The 17,583-nt window shown below is 38.8% G+C and overlaps 1 protein-coding gene across 1 annotated transcript; it reads right to left on the bottom strand.

Moving 5' to 3' along the window:
• Nucleotides 1-3,036: 3,036 nt before the first annotated feature.
• On the bottom strand, nt 3,037-8,375 carry LOC117293979 (methyltransferase-like protein 27). The gene is made up of 6 exons (XM_033776493.1): nt 8,189-8,375; nt 7,487-7,643; nt 6,626-6,748; nt 6,117-6,255; nt 5,652-5,867; nt 3,037-3,668 (listed from the first exon to the last, which is right to left on the bottom strand). The coding sequence occupies exons 2-5, from the start codon at nt 7,613-7,615 to the stop codon at nt 5,773-5,775; spliced, it is 486 nt and encodes a 161-aa protein (XP_033632384.1). The 5' UTR covers nt 7,616-7,643; nt 8,189-8,375; the 3' UTR covers nt 3,037-3,668; nt 5,652-5,772.
• Between the last annotated feature and the right edge of the window lie 9,208 nt (nt 8,376-17,583).

Below are 17,583 nucleotides of genomic sequence, written 5' to 3' on the forward strand. Positions count from 1 at the left end.
AAACCGGGGACCTATTGGTATAAGTCCCTTGTTTGAAAGTGTGTGCAAAAAAACAATGGAAACTGTTGCCAAAAAGTTACATGTAACACTACAAACAAAAGGGGGACAATGGAGATCCTCAATTGCAGGTGTTTACACTATGTGTATGAAATTAGCTTTCCAAAAAGTCCAAGGGTTAAGATAATCAGGCTGTATTTGCAAGTCCCACACAGTCATGTGATTATTTAGATAATGTTGTAGTTATATTAATACAATACAGTTATATGAGGGCATCATGCAGGAGCCTCTATGCGCAATACAAAACGGAGAATGATGAAAACAAATATGTGAAAAGTAATTTGTTACACTTTTAACTCTAAGATCCGACTTCATGGTTTGGATAGAATGGCGACAGATTCATTGTAGATAAATATGTCGGACTCTTATTTTTATTTCCTTGGGACGGCTAATGATTTTACTAGATAGAAATTTTGCAGTTTCAATTGGTTGTACTTATTTGTTTAGTTTTTAAAGAAATTGCTAAGAAATACAAGCATGGAGTAAATTCTGTATGCATCCTCAATATATGCTAGTCAGAAAAAAATTCATAAAACAAAAAAACAAAGATCAAATGGCCACAAACTTTTCACAGTAGACAACAAAAGTTTGAAAAAAAAATATATTTTTTCATATGATCAATTTATCACTCAAATAAATGGTGCATGAAAGGGTTATTAACACAAAATCAATGCAACATACAGAGACAATCTATATGAGGTGATTTGGCAGTCTTGCTGGTTTTATTACAATGTATCCATATTTTGTTAAATGTTTATTTGAAATGCTTGAATTCATAGTCAGAACATTATATTGTTTTAAGAATTTATAAAAATGGAATGTTTTGTATGTTTTGCTGACACACAATTTTAATACTGGCTAAAAAATTACAATTTTTTGGTTGGAGTATGTAATGATATTATTTTTAATAAGTACGGAATGTTTAGCTACTTGTGCGCATGGTTTTTATTAGTGGGTCTAAAATAGTATATAAATATCACAGCTATGCTGCCACTGGTGAGCTTACCCTCTATGAATCAAGATAAGGTACAGCACAGGCAATGTTGGTTGAACTACTATTCCTACCACTTTCAATGAATTTGAATAAATTGTATTCATATAGATCCTTAACGTTTATTAATATCTAAACAGAGTCATTTTAAAGGCACTGGACACTTTTGGTAATAACTCAAAATAATTGTAAGCCTAAAAACTTACTTGGTAACAAACAATGGAGCGCTGAGTGAGAACCGGTTAACTCTGTAGTAATGTAGTTTTTGAGAAAGGAGTAATTTCTCACTAGAATATTTGAATTGAATAAGAGACCTCAGCTGAGGTCTGGAATTCAAGGCATCTGAAAGCACACAACCTTTGCGACAAGGGTGCTTTTTCTTCCATTATTCTCTCGCAACTTTGACGACCAAGTGAGCCTAAATTTTCACAGGTTTGTTATTTTATGCATATGTTGAGATACACCAAGTAAGAAGACTGGTCTTTGACAATTACCAATCAGTGCCTTTGACCAAGACAAATTCTTCAAATAAATGAATGGTTCATTAAATCCCTTCAATGAAGGGAGTACAGCCCGGTTCATACTTCATGCGAAGCGAGTTTTGACATCACAGCGAACGTTTCACAGGAGTTAAACACAGTTCAACTGTTTTAAAATGTACCCAGGACTCTTGTTTTGAGTATGCTTTCATATGACAATGGATTTAAAATGAATTGGACTATCAACAACTTATTATTGAAGAGAAAGTCATACTAAAGGTTTAATTTTGTTCTGGTGTGTTTGCTTATAACTTTGGTTTCTGGAACCAGTCGATGTTTTAAAACTAATCTCATGAAAATTTCATTTCAAAATACTATGATTTTTACACTTTAGGTGGAAAATGACATCAACATAAATATACAAATAACCTCCTGTAAATTCCTCCGTTGCACCAAGTACATTAAATCATATTCTCTTAAATACTCCATTACCTATTAAAACTGAAATTAAAAATTTAAATGTTCATTGATTCAACTAAGTGTATAGGAAGATTTGTATTAAAATATCTTATCAAGATTGATGTGTTATAACCGTCCTAAAGGCCCATCAGTCCCACTGCAGTGATAACGAGAACGATAACGACGCAAAGAGAACGCATTCTATTGGTTGGATGAGCGTGTGCGTATTCTGCGTGGAGCAATTCAAGCAATACAACGGGTTCCCTTTGCGTCGTGATCGTTATCGTTTTCGTTATTGCTGCAGTGTGACTCGGCCTTTAGGCTAGGCAGGGCTCGAAATTACACTGGACCACCGGCCTGAGGCCAGTGGATTTTGATTCGGGCCAGTAAAATTTGTGATTGGATAGTCCCCAGTGGTCTTGTACTTTTCATTCGAGTGATAATATTCTATCTCATTGTGTAAAAGCTTTGTGGAAATAATTGTTTGACTATGAGTCTGATAGATATCTTTTAAAGGCAGTGGACACTATTGGTAATTACTCAAAATAATTATTAGCATAAAACCTTTCTTGGTGATGAGTAATGGGGAGAGGTTGATGGTGTAAAACATTGTGAGCAACGGCTCCCTCTGAAGTGCCGTAGTTTTCGTGAAAGAAGTAATTTTCCATGAATTTGATTTTGAGACCTCGGATTTAGAACTTGAGGTCTCGAAATCAACCATCTAAACGCACACAGCTTCGTGTGACAAGGGTGTTTTTTCTTTCATTATTATCTCACAAGTTTGATGACGGATTGAGCTCAAATTTTCACAGGTTTGTTATTTTATGCATATGATGAGATACACCAACTGTGAAGGCTTGTCATTGACAATGGACCCTTCCCATGAAATATGCTAATCACATTCACGCATGCGTACAGACCCTGTTGGTTGGCAAACACCATAGAGTTGTGCACTAAGCAGATGCGCAATCGCGTCTGCGTCACGCACCCATTAGCCGTGTACAAAACAGCGCGATGTTCCCTCATTTTGCCAACCAAAACGTTAGTGCGTACGCGCTATGTGCAATTTACATATTTCATGGGAAGGGTCTATTACCAATAGTGTCCACTGCCTTTAAGTCTCTTGAGTATCAAAGTACACTTCTACTATAGATTTCCCTTGGTGGTTGTTCAGCTCATTTTGATTCAGGTCTCGTTAAAAAAAACTGGTCCCGTAAAACTATTTTGAGCTACAAGCTTTTTTTAGTCTGGTGGATATTTTCCCCAAAACCATTGACATCGGGGCCCAATTTCATAAAGCCTGTTAGCACAAAGAACTGCTAAGCAACGGACAATTTTTTCTAAGCAGAAACGGGTTTTCAGCCAACAATCTATCAAGTTTACATTGTTGCAACTGGTGCCCCTATCACCTTTTGCTTATACTCCAAACAATTTGTCAAGCAGTATTTCTTGCTCAACAGCTTTCTCAAATAGGACCCAAGTCTGTTTTTAAAGCCGGCGAACTGTAAACATATCGGCTCGACGTCCAAACAAGTAGTCCATATCCTCATGTTCCAGCATTTCCCACTGTCCTTGCTCAACCAGATCCTTTATTGCAGCTCGGATTCGATTTTTAATCTCTTTTTGCCGTTCGGGCTCATTCTCAAATGACACTTTGCTGGCACTGAAAACCATAATTCCACCTGTTGTGAAAGACAGAAAACATACAATCAGCATTCTCGTATATTTTGTAGAAACATGTGATCTCACAGGTTTACATGAACTATATAGCTTGCATTTTTTTTATTGTTAATTTTTTGGGTGAAATGGTTTAGAGTGGAGACCGAAAGTTTTTAGATGGAAAAACGCATTTAGCGAATCCACAATCCCCACAACCCAAACCCTGTAATGCAATTTTGTGGCTTTGCCGTACTGCTTAATTATTTCCAATAGAGAAATACCACTACCAGTTTATGTGCATATAATATCTTTCAATCATAGATGTTATTTATTTCCATTGATGACAGTTTGTCAAATAGGGAAGTTGAATTTGTAACAGCCTTTCATATGAAGTGGACAGCACTGCCTAATTCATTTCTCTGTGTCAAAAGCTTGGCATGGTGTGAATGATAATATTCAACTATAAGGTTGCGCGTACATTGGTTTATAGGATTTGAGGCATTGCATGGTCAGGTATCAATGTATATTTGGTTTGCGGTAACACCATGTGTGTATCTACTTGCCAGGTAGAGTTTGTTCTTAGAGAACTGTCTTGCTTTATTCTACTGCTGCGGAGTAGATAATCGGAGGTTCGGGAGACTTCTCAGTTCTGAAAAGAACTGTCCTGCTTTTAACTATTACCAGGGCGGATGGTATAGAAAATAGACTGGACTACTACTTTAGCTTATAGGATCGTAATAAACTGTACTGCCGCGGGTACAATGGTGTACTACTTTTCTTTTGAGGGAGTTTTAGCTCTGAAAAGAGCAGGTGTTGGTCAATAAGTTTATTTTTGGTACTGCTTCGTTTGGGAAGTCGGACATGGTTGTAGTTGAATAGTCAATCTCACAATGGCGAGGTCAGACTGCATGGTTGATAGCCTTGGTTGGAGGCCACCTTTATATCAGTGCACTGTTAATACCTTAAGTGCACCTCTATACAGGGTGAGTCAAAATGAAGCTGACCGAGATGTATGATTTAAAAATTAAGAAAATCAACTGACATTCAAAACCCCGTTGAAGCACGTATTAAACCAGCATTCTTTCCTGCTTATCTGAAAAAGAAATGATAAGTGATCATTTCTAAGAGAAGTTATGCCTTTTTTACTGAAGGGACTCGTGTTTGTAGCTGTCCATGGAATGTTAATGCTTGACTGAATCAACATTTTAGTACACAGCTAAAATGCTTACATTTTTAATAGATGTTAAATTTGCATCGGGGATAAAGAATATTAATTTTTTTTTTTTTTTTTTGGTTTTTTTTTTTGGTTTTTACCCATATACACCGATGTGTGTAGCACTGTATACTCAGTACTTTCCCGAGTCCTGTTTTGTCAAGTATTCCGTGGACAGCTCGCAAAATGAGTGCCTTTATTAAAATAAACTTAACTCCTCTTAGGAATTATCAATTTCATTCATTCTTTTTTATAATAAGCAGGAGAGAGTACTTGCTAAACATGTGCTTACATGAACTTTTAAATGTCTTTTGGTTGTTTTGAAAAACATCACAAATCCTGGTCACAACTTCTTTTTTTGGGTGTTTACGGTCCATTTTACCCAAACCTAACAGTTTATAGAAATGAATGGCATTTACATGAGGGCTACACATGTACATCTTACACCGGATGATCACAGCCTAAATGATGATGATGAATAGTTTATAGCACCGTGTCCACCATACCTTAAAATAGCTTAAATGTGACATCGCTGTGGGCTTTACCCATTAACAGCAGCTAAGCCCAATAGCGTAAAGCTGCTTAAGCAGAACACAGTGCTGAGCAAAAATGAGCAGAATACCAGTCACAGATTCTACGTTTACATTTTATTTTGGCCAGTCACCTAACTCTGGTAAACATAATCTGCTTGTGCTTATATAAGCAGCTTGGTGAAATTGAGCAGTGAAGAGCCCTTAGTATAGCTATTATTTAATACATGTTGCAGACCTTAGTGTATTTTTTAGCACTTTACCTTTTTTGACAATTCGATTCCATTCCACAAATGCATCTTCGGCAATATGCCCAACGCCTACGGCTCCTATGCAGGTTAAAGCATCGTAACAACCTAAATGAAGGCAAGGTACAATACATGATTAAATCATCAACATTCGATTCCATTCCACAAATGCATCTTCGGCAATATGCCCAACGCCTACGGCTCCTATGCAGGTTAAAGCATCGTAACAACCTAAATGAAGGCAAGGTACAATACATGATTAAATCATCAACATGTGTAACCTTAAAGGCACTTGGTTATTTTCAAAGACCAGTATTCTCACTTGGTGTATCCCAACATGATGCATTTATAATCATAAATCTGTGAAAATTCGAACAGAAAAATGAAAGAAAAAGTACCCTTGTTGCACAAGTTTGTGTGCGTTCCGACGCCTAAAAAAGGCTTCAGGCCTGAAGTCTTTACAACAAAAAGGTTTCATACCATCTTCAACTCCTTTGATTTTGTTTTTGCCGAGGCTGTCACAGAAGAGCTTTCTGTAGACTCCCTTGGAGGCGCTAATGTCCAAGGACTTCTGAGACATATCTACAGCGTCAATATTCTTGAATCCCCGCTTCGCCAACTAGGTAACAAAATAATAAAAATAATATTACTGTATACTCAGTACTTTCCTGACTTCTGTGAAAAAAATCACAGGCATATTACTCGGGTGGGATTTGAACCCAATGGCTTTAGTGGTCCTAGAAAAGTGTCATACCAACTAAGACCACTGAGATTGCCTGGTAGCTAGAGGCAATTCGAATCCTGTTTTAGCGATGATACTGCAATGATTTAACAATTTAAAGAATAAGAGTATTGAAGAGCTTATAGATTAATATCAATGTTAGTTTTTAGTTTACGTATCAGTCAATCTAGAGATGTTATCCCTGTTTTTAGTTAGTAATATGCAATTGAACTTCTTATTCGCACAATAAATAAAATGCTGTAAATACCTCCACTCCGACCTGCCCAGTACCTGCTGCACAGTCGATAATGAGAGCGTTCTTGTCCTCCACTCGTTTACTCAACTCCTCTGCACCACCCACTGGGGCAACGTACTTTGAGTTTTCCAAATCCTTGAAGAGGAAGTAAAAAAGAAATGGTTCAGAAAATGGGGTGGAAGTCTAAGAATGGGTCATTTATAACCATTTTTTTTGTCGGTGTGTTTTTCTGAGCATCTTCCAGCAAGGAAACCTTTATCTCTAATTCTAGAATGGTTTTAGTCATTCAGAGTTGGGGGTTCGAATCCCGGTTGTGGCACCTTTGTCCTTTCAAGAGCAAGATACTTGACTGTAATTGCTTTCTCTTCACCCAGTGGTATAGAAGGGTACCTGCGAGGGTAGTGGTTGATATAAGTGTACGAAAAAGCCTGCAGTGAAGCGCTAGGGTTGTCCCAGGTTGGTCCTGGGGAGCTGGGAAAGATTAAAGGAATCTTATTGGCCTGATCAGGGTCATATAAACTTTGTAAAGCACATTGAGTTGTGCACATTGTGAAATGCACTTTATAAGAACTAGTTAGTATAGTTTATTTGTAAATCTCAAAACTCCTTGAATACTCGATTAGCATAATATCTTTCAGGGCTTAATATCTAGGCCAACACTACTCCTAGAACTACAAGGTTTCGTTCCGCTATCATCTCCCGTAACAGGAGTCTCCCGTATCGGGAGAAGATAGCGGAATGAAGCGACATAGTTCTAGGAGTAGGCCAGTGATTTTAGCCCCAGGGCCAGGCCAGTAACCACACGACAGGCCGACGGTCTGTTTTCTCCCTCTATTTTAGTGGGTGCACCCTTGGTATCCAAAGCTGACTTACCTCGTCGTAATGTTCAGCCCATTTGTCATAGAATTGTCCTACTGCTTCCTTGAAGTTAGCCTTGGCAGACATTTGATAAATCAACTTAACATTTTCTTCTGTATCTCTAATTGGAGTGGGCTCGGACATTCTGGCAGTTGAGTGCTACACCTTAAAACTAAAAAGACATGATACAGGGTTATTCCGTTTCAAATAAACCAATATTTTGAAATTGGGGACGAGTCAACTGACTTTATAGGGCTGGGTTATGGTGAAGTTAACATTTTGTCTTTGAAAGGGGTGTAATAATTCGCCCCTTTTGACTGAGCTGAGGGAAATTCATGACCTTACTCAATCAACAACGAATATATGGGGTCATTACATTACAAGCTAGCCCCACTTGTGTGACCAAAGCGCCACACAAGTGGGGCTAATTACAAGCATGCCAACTCAGTAGTTCAGTTCAGTTCAGTTTAGCCTAGTTGCGATAACGTAACCCTCCTCCCGACAGCCGACAGCCTCCTCCGGCCGTCGGGAGGAGGGTTACGTTATCGCAGCTATGGCTAATGTTTAGCCCACCTTCAGTCTGTGTGATCAGACCGTTGTCAATGTCAACACGGTGGGCTAACGTTCAGTTCAGTTCAACTCACGTGAGTACGCTCTTTGCTCATGAAATTGAGCCAGGTACTTGGTATAGAATAGGAAGAAGAAGAACCAACTCACCTTTACTGAAGTTAATCTATTTATGGGGCCGGGGAATTGAACCCAGTTTGCATTGACTGGATGGTAGTTTATGTGAATGTGGCAGTGGCCGGGCCCCTGCCCCGCCCCCACCAAACTCCAGGGCGCCCTCTATGAGTCGCGTATTCAGGAAAAACTAGTATCCATGCAGCAAAAGGCGGTGAAATTTCGGTATCCCCTTTTTTCAAATGTTAACGAATTTTTTGTTTTTCTGGCTTTATCATTAGTTTTTTTCAAAATTCTCAAAAACATATCACTGACCAAACTTAAAGTAGGAACTAGATTTTTTGGCTGCATGATTATTGAGTAATTACATTATCCGCCAGTGCTGACCAAGCATATAACCCAAAGTGCTAGCTTGTAATGTAATGACCCCATCCCCCATAGATATATTCGTTGTTGATTGAGTAAGGTCATGAATTTCCCCCAGCTCAGTCAAAAGGGGCGAATTATTACACCCCTTCCAAATTAAGACAAAATGTTAACTTCACCATAACCCAGCCCTATAAAGTCAGTTGACTCGTCCCCAATTTCAAAATATTGGTTTATTTGAAACGGAATGACCCTGTATCATGTCTTTAGTTTTACAGATATCTGGATACAGTGAAAATTTAGGGTGTAGCACTCAACTGCCAGAATGTCCGAGCCCACTCCAATTAGAGATACAGAAGAAATGTTAAGTTGATTTATCAAATGTCTGCCAAGGCTAACTTCAAGGAAGCAGTAGGACAATTCTATGACAAATGGGCTGAACATTACGACGAGGTAAGTCAGCTTTGGATACCAAGGGTGCACCCACTAAATAGAGGGAGAAAACAGACCGTCGGCCTGTCGTGTGGTTACTGGCCTGGCCCTGGGGCTAAAATCACTGGCCTACTCCTAGAACTATGTTGCTTCATTCCGCTATCTTCTCCTGTTACGAGAGACTCCTGTTACGGGAGATGATAGCGGAACGAAACCTTGTAGTTCTAGGAGAAGTGTAGGCCTAGATATTAAGCCCTGAAAGATATTATGCTAATCGAGCATTCAAGGAGTTTTGAGATTTACAAATAAATTATAATAACTAGTTCTTATAAAGTGCATTTCACAATGTGCACAACTCAATGTGCTTTATAAAGTTTATATGACCCTGATCAGGCCAATAAGATTCCTTTAATCTTTCCCAGCTCCCCACCCAGGACCAACCTGGGACAACCCTAGCGCTTCACTGCAGGCTTTTTCGTACACTTATATCAACCACTACCCTCGCAGGTACCCTTCTACACCCCTGGGTGAAGAGAAAGCAATTACAGTAAAGTAAACTGCTCACAAAAAGTAAGGAAACTTTTTTTCAATCCAGTATATTATTTGTTATTATTTAATACTCTCTTTGTATATGGTATATATCATTGCAAAGCTGAACTGTTCCTCTTTAAAATGATACCACAGTTGCAATGATTACATGTTGCAAAAGCTGCTTGACTTCTTATGTTGCTCAAATGAAAAAAGAATAACGCCCAAATAAATAGAAGGCTATATTTCTGAACAAAAATAGTAAAAGAAGGTATACACATTTTGCGAGTGATGACACCCAACAAGCGGTACGAGTCCACGGCATCATCGAAAATGGCGCAAGAATTTGGAGACCGTTAATTGTACATAGCGCCCTCTGTTGACGAATTGTTGGCTATTAATATAAAACCAGTCTATGTGTTAGTTTTTACTGTAGGCCTCAAAGCAATTTTTTTCCCAACAGACTAAAGAATGCATAAATTAGTGTTAGTCAATCGTAAGCAACAAAAGTGTCATTCCCAGACAATCGTTGGCGTCTTAGATTTAATCGTTACGTCACCTGCAATCTTTGCTTTTACTGTGGATACAACAATATTATTTCTTTTTAGAAGTCAGATAAACTGACTTGTTTGAATTTCGCCCTTATGTGATCATAAATTATTTGTTTGATCACTATAATAAGTATTTGGCATAGTTATATTAATACAAAAGACCGTACGTAGAATGGGTACGAATTGTAAATCTCACTTTAAGTATAGTGAAAAACAAAAAGTATACTTTTTGTGGTTTAGTAGTCGAGTTCAAAATTACTCGATAATGAGACTATAAACATACGTGTTTATTTATTTTAAGAAAACGGCAGAGATATCTGTCAAGTGGAACAACTAGATAGCACTTGTATTCATTTAAATAAGATCAATTAATCATTTAAAATGTAAAATGAATGTTATTACCCCATAAAGAAATGATGATTTTTAAGGTCTTCTCTTGCCTTTTTAAACACAACAATTTGTCCTTTTGAGATAGGGTGGCTGAAAGCAGTGTACTCATTTGGATTGGGTGTGTACATGCAGATTTACAAAGTTGTCCACCATATTATTGCTCAACATGCATTCAAATATCCAATCCCTATTGTTCAGCATCCAAAAAGCTAACGACGACTTGCACACCTGGACATTCCTTTAATTACATTCCTTTACATTTTTGTTTTTCTGGTATGCAAATTAAGAGAACTTGACATCAAGCCAAAGTTTTGCGGTCACCCACGTGTACGTGTGTGTGTATAATAATTATGTGATAGCAAAGTGAGAGGCTGGGCGGGGCTTATTTTCCACTTGCCAGTCTAAGCATTCGACTGGCCGAAATTTGACCTTCCAGCGCGTCAATCACTTTTTAGAGAAGGGAGATGCCATTTCCAGACAAATCTCAGCATATCAAAGATGGTGTGTGGCCGGCTATGCTAGCTTTAAACGCACGTGGACAAAGTTGGTCGGTTTGCTTTTTAGAGAAAACTGAGTTTAATGTGACTTGGACTGTTGTACCACCCTTCCACCGGCCAGGGGACATTTTCATACAATTTGGAATTAATCTGTTGCCCGAATTTGGGAGAAATTTTCAGAGTTTGCAACCGGCCTTTGAGAGTTCTACACGAAGTCGGCAGGGACCTTTACCGAGAAAAACATCACGTCTGCAACTTAAACTTGCAAAATGAACTGTAAACTTCATCGTGGAACTCTTGGCTGTGCGAATTTCACTGAGTTTAAAAGCCTGACGACTGTAGCCAACAGTTGACTAACTTCATTGGCCGAGTAACCGCAGTGGAACCATCTTTTTTCTACTCTTTGGAAAATATGTTTTGCTCAAATTTGGGTGACAATTCGGTGCGGAGTTTGCAACCGGCTTTGATCATGGGTTCCACGAAGTTTACCCTGAAGACCGTAACACTGGCCAGGGGAGCACGGGAGCACAGAGACGGAGTCACGGACGACATGACCGGGCAGGAGAAGAGCATGGCGGGGAGAGAGCTGCCAAACACGCGGCATGCATTCAGCCACGCACACAGGGCTTCCGGAGACCGAGACAGTGTTACAAGCAAGGGCAGGTATGTACCTTCATTCAAGCAGACTTTCTTCCAAAGATCATGGTCAATGAAAGCTATATAAATAAACTTCGAATGCTTAACTTAAGACATGATCTTTCGGAGAAGTTTTAGAGTGTGTGATATTTTGTCTTATTTATAACTATGAGCGATAGGCCTATTGTCAAGTGTTCAACTTCAAGCAAGAAATCTTCAGCGAAAACTAAAAAAGTGGTGGCGTGATACGGAAACTTTTCACCTTCGCATAACTCTAGTGCCTAACCAAGGAAGTATTTAGTATAGTATAGGCCTAGTTCTATAGAACTTATTTTTTAACTCTAAACTAGACCCTTCAAATCTTGGTATATGAATCAAGGATATGTGAACTGAGCTGAACTTCGTTTTATTTATTTATTTATTTACTTTTTATTTATTTTATTTTTTGAATGAGTGCTTAAATTGAACCCCTGATTTATGATTGTTTGTGCAGGACCAGGATATGTTCATTTTTGTTTAAACTGAACAGCTGAAATCTCGGTGTATAAACTTTATTGCCTCAATCAAAATGTGTAAGTGGACTGAACTGCACTTTTATTCTGAACTCTTCAAGCCTGGGTATACTGTGAAAGATGTTGACTGAATTTCCTTGCTTTTTTAAACTGAACTCTTCAAACCTTGGTATAATATGAACTTTAGTGTCTGAATATGGTGTGGACTGGATTGCACTAGGTAATTTAAAAAAAAAAATTGTTTAACTGAACTATTCAACAGTGTACTGTCCTTTTAAATAAGTTTAGTTTCAAAAACGGCTTTCAATATGACTTCCTATTTATCATCGTGTTTATAGATGAGTCTCCCCATTGTGAGTGATGTCCGACCCTGCCAGTCAAGAGCTAAAGATGTGAATAACTCAAGACCCTGATGAATCTCCTCAAGTTGGACTCTCTATCAATATGATGCAGAAGAAGGAGTGCTGTAGAGACAATCAAAGTTGATCACCACTAGTTACCAAAGTCATGGATCTGCTTGGATTTTCTTGGAAGGTAAAGTACACAACTCACCAATAGATGACTTGCACATGATGTCATTGACCTCCAACCTTGATGAAACGTGCACGCGTAAAAAGGCTGTCATTGGCTGAGAGTTGTGTGCAGCTCAGACACTTGTACGTGTGTGCACTTTTCCATTGTTCGTTATCAAGTATGGCGGTCAATGACGCTATGTGCAATCCATCTTTCGACCACTCTCGGATGATGTCACTATTACTGATCAGACCAAGAATAACCATTGCGACTACCGTCATTTTACTATAAATAATAAAATTACAAAAATACATTCATGAATTTCAATTATCATTATACATCCGTACTGTGATCAAAAAGTTTGTGACCACGTGCGTTCATTGGTGAGACTCGGTGTATACACAATGCACACAAGCTTTGTATATGTTAGACTTGATTTCAAGTCTGAGATCGCGGTTATTCCTCTGCCTGAACATCTGCCGTCACACTTTGAGGCTTGTGAATAATGCCAGAGACCGACCGCGCAGCCGTCGTGTATCTTCACCTTTGACCTACATTCATTTCATAATGGGTGCATTCAATTAGCTGCCCTGTGTCGACCCCGGTGTGCTCATCCGGGTGGTGCTTATTTTTTTTATTTTTTTTTTAGGACGAATGTAGGCAGATAACCCCACGTTCGTCCTGGAAAAGTTGCCTATTTCATTTTTTTTAGGCCGAACGTGTGCAAAAAAATCACTCATCCTTCTCGTGGTGACATCAGTGCAACTCGGGCCAGCCCCAAATGACCTGATCCACCAGCAGGGCACTTTGGGCTGGCCGGAGGTGCAATGATGTCACCACGAGAATGGTAAATGATTTTTTTTTCCAGGAAGAACTTGGGTAATTATCTACACACCTTTCGCCCTGGAAAAAAAAAAAAATACAACTTTTCCAGGACGAACATGGGGTAATTATCTGCCTACATTTGCCCTTAGAAAAGAATGCGCCCCCCTGGGTCGACCTGGGGAAGCTAATCAAACGCATCCATAGTGATACGCAGTCAAATTCTACACCAACATTGCATGCAATTAGTACATTATGCACACATGCAAGCAATTGTATACAATACACACATATATTATGTGGACACAGCATGCAAGATTTCCATGTGTTTTGATTGGTGGTCCGAGGTGACTTCACACCAATCAAAACAAACACAGATAGTCTCTGCATTTATCCCATGATATCACTGTATCCAATGGTCACTGGATATGAATAGCAGGTACCTCTTTTTATCCTTGCTAATACAGGGACCGAGTCTAGCGCTCAACTTATCATCAATCTGGCATCAACCTGCCTGACAAATTGATTCAAGGCTTGAGATTTTGCACTTTGATATAAATTCATGTTGTCTTCATTATTTTGTCTAATTCCACAGGGCTTGAACAGGAGTCAGGGCAGCCAACCTGTTCTCCATCCAAATGGCGGCATTAAGAATGGCAATGCCAAGCAAGAAAGACCATACAACCAAAGTCAGAAGAACTCAGTGAGTTCAGCTAGGGTAAGTCAAACATAATTCTTACCATCAGGTGACAAAAACTGCCTTGAATCACATTCATTGATTTGAAGGAACCACCAAAACATCTCAAAAATCATTACCCTTGAATCTTTGGAGCATGATGACCATTATGGTTGTTGGAGACCAGCATGTTGTATTGTACTACATCAATGAAAAGCAGACAAGGCCAGGGTTTTATGAACATTATGAGAATTTGGGTCAAAGAGATTTCTCAACTAAAATTCCACAGAAGTTCCAGCTAGACACTAGTTTCAATTCTACTCTTAAAGACCCTGGACAATATTGGTAATTGTCAAATACCAGTCTGCTCACTTGGTGTATCTCAACGTATGCATAAAATAACAAACCTGTGAAAATCTGAGCTCAATTGGTTGTCAAAGTTGTGAGATAATAATTAAAGATAAAAACACCTTGTCACACGAAGTTGTGTGCTTTCAGATGCTTGATTTCGAGACCTCAAATTTTAAATCTAAATCTCAAAATCAAATTCGAGGAAAATTACTTCTTTCTTGAAAACTATGTTACTTCAGAGGGAGCCGTTTCTCACAATGTTTTATACTATCAACCTCGCCCCATTCTCATTACCAAGTACGCTTTTATGCTAAGAATTACTTTGAGTAATTACCAATAGTGGCCACTGCCTTTACAGTTTATAAAATCTATTTACCAGGAGAGTGGAAAAAATACTACAATTGTCATGTTTGTGTAATTGACCTATAGTGAAGAAAGGGAATCATTTTAGAGACACTAGTCACAGGAATTGGTACTTATACTAAAAGTAAAACCACTGGATCAGGAAACATGAGGATAGAAATGAATTTAGTCTTCCAGGAATCAACAGTATATGGGAGACTTTTGGATGGTCCTTTTCTCACCGATAGTGCGCGTGCTGAGACCTATACGTGCAATACCGAGCATGTGTGTGCATACTCAGAGCTGAAAATAGGACTGTTAAGTTTGTTTGTTTGTTTGTTGGCAGACAGCATCTCAAAAGTCCCCCATTGTCGCTTTAAATAAATTTATGCAAAAAATAGTTAATGGCCTGACGTTGAAAATAAATTTAGTTTCAAAAACGGCTTTGAAAACTACTTGATAGATGACTCTCTCTGTGTGATGAGGACCCTGCCAGTCAAGAGTACTTTCCTGAGTCCTGTTAAAAAATCGCAGGCATCTTACTCGGGTGTGATTTGAATCCACGACCCTTGCAATTCTAGAGCAGTGTCTTACCAACTACATTTACACCGCCAAGATTGCCGGTAGATAGTAAGGCAGTTCGAATGTTTTTACTTAAAGTCCCTGATCATTATTCTGCATAGAGTGGCATCTGTGGCAGCCTTCCTTAAATTGTAGTTCGGGGCTCATTCCTTAGATAGCTGCCATTACCTATTCTCAGCTTCTCACACTTCTACCAGAGCCCTCATGTAAGGCCTGTGTATAAACACATGTTTGCTAAGCACAGAATAGTATTGCTAAGCAGAAACGAGTTACCAGCAAATATTACTTTAAGTTTCCATTTGCTGTGGCTGGTGCCCGACTCAACTTTTGCTTGTAGAAACAACAATTGCCAATCAGTATTGAACAGCTTTATGAAATTGGGCCCAGTCCACTCTGTCCCAAACACATTGTGTTCTAGCCATGAACTTTCCAAGATTTTGAGACACTGGAGTTTGTATCCTCAAACAAAGATAACAGTTTTTGAACTGAATGAAATTAAAGGACAACCACTAGTAGCTTAATATGAAAAGGATTTAGGTTGGTAAGATTGAATCATATTTTCTTCTACTTGCAGAGGATTGACTTGGACCTGTGTTGCCATGGATATCAGAAACAGAAGGTTACCTCCTCAAGCTGTGTTGAAGCCTGAATATGGACCATCTGCTGGGCATCCACTTTGACTTTGAGATGTATGATCTTGAAAGCATCATACTGAAGATAAAGGTACTTTATATGTCATGATGCCAAACTGGCTATATTATACTTTATTAAGAATTAAGGAGATCTAGGTGACTTTTTGCTTCACCTCTTTTAACAAACGCCTAACAACAGGGATAATTCACAAGTGCCGTTCAGCTATCCGGTAATTAGTGGCAGAGTTTCAGATGAGCCTTAACAATACCTTAGGTCAATTGGCCTATTTGATCTGAGGTATGTTTGTTGAGCAGCCATCATTCCAGAAGTATAGATTCTCGCAGTACTATCAAAGTCTCCATTCCTTTGATTCTCCAGGCCAAGTTTAACTCACCATGGCTCCAAGGTGGCAACTACCACAATGGCCAAATTTCATAAAGTCTGTAATCGCAAAAACTTGCGAAGCGCAGAATGCTTTGCAGGAACAGATTACCAGCAAAAATTACTTTAGGCTTGCATTGTTGTGATTGGAGCCCTACTCAATTTGTCTTTAGCGAAGCAGTATTTTCTGCAACTAACACTTCGGAGTGAGTTCCTTTTACTGTCAATTAAGTCTGGGGTGGATTTCACAAAGAGTTAGAACTAGTCTTATCTCCAGTTAGGACCAGTTACTCGTCCTAACTTAGGACTATCAATGCAATTTGTATATATCTCCTAGGACTAGTCCTAAGTTAGGACTAGTCCTAACTCTTTGTGAAATCGACCCCTGGTTACATACGGTGGAGTAAGATTGGGCTTTGGGTTTCCTTACCAAGAACCAACTCCCATCCAGAAATATTTGTGTCGGAACTGAAGTCAATTTTATCTATTCCAGAGGACAGACTCTTTAAGCAGACTGTAAGCAGTTGTTCGAGACTTTGTCTCGGTAAAATTATCAAGAACCAGGCCTCGTTGGGATTAAACCACTAGTTGAAATCCTCTTCACCACACATTGATTCCCTTAATCACTTGTTGGTTCATGGAAGTAATTTGGGCATCATCCGGGGAAGACTGGCCATCCTAACCAGGAACTTCAATATGTGCTCATTATAAAGATAGAGTCATGACCACACTATTGGTCCCTATCAATGACATCTTGCTCTTTGAATGTTACTTTTAGTCTGAAAGAGGGGCTAAAACTTTTACATCCATCTCACATTTCGCCTGCTGGCCAAATTGATCCAAGGTTTGAGGTTTCCCGAAATGCATTGAAAGAGTTTACTTTTATATTTTATCTAGGTTGTCATATTATATTATTATTATTTGTATTTCTGGTTTCCAGAAGGCGTGAACGGAAGCCAGGGTAGCCAACCAGTTCTCCAATCAAACAACGGTTTTTAAAACGTCAAGGCCACGCAGTAAGACCACACAACCAAAGTCAGAAAAACTCCTTGATTTCAGCTTGGGTAAAGTCAGAATTAATTATTACCGTCAGATGAAGAAAAAAAAAAAAAAACCCTGCTTCACATGCATCGGTTTTGAAAGAACCACCAAAATCCTTTGTTTTGTGAAATTGTAGGTCAATTTGTCAACTCACAATAATGACATTGTTTTCATCATT

The sequence above is a fragment of the Asterias rubens genome, chromosome 8 (genome assembly GCF_902459465.1).
Source record: "Asterias rubens chromosome 8, eAstRub1.3, whole genome shotgun sequence".
NCBI classification, from domain to species: domain Eukaryota; kingdom Metazoa; phylum Echinodermata; class Asteroidea; order Forcipulatida; family Asteriidae; genus Asterias; species Asterias rubens.

Excerpts from the sequence above, each read along its gene's own strand:
- LOC117293979 (XM_033776493.1), bottom strand. The coding sequence starts at position 7,615 with ATGTCCGAGCCCACTCCAATTAGAGATACAGAAGAAAATGTTAAGTTG. Across the intron at positions 6,749-7,486 it reads GGGCTGAACATTACGACGAG|GATTTGGAAAACTCAAAGTA; the intron begins GTAAGTCAGCTT and ends TTCCTCTTCAAG. Across the intron at positions 6,256-6,625 it reads CTGGGCAGGTCGGAGTGGAG|TTGGCGAAGCGGGGATTCAA; the intron begins GTATTTACAGCA and ends TTTGTTACCTAG.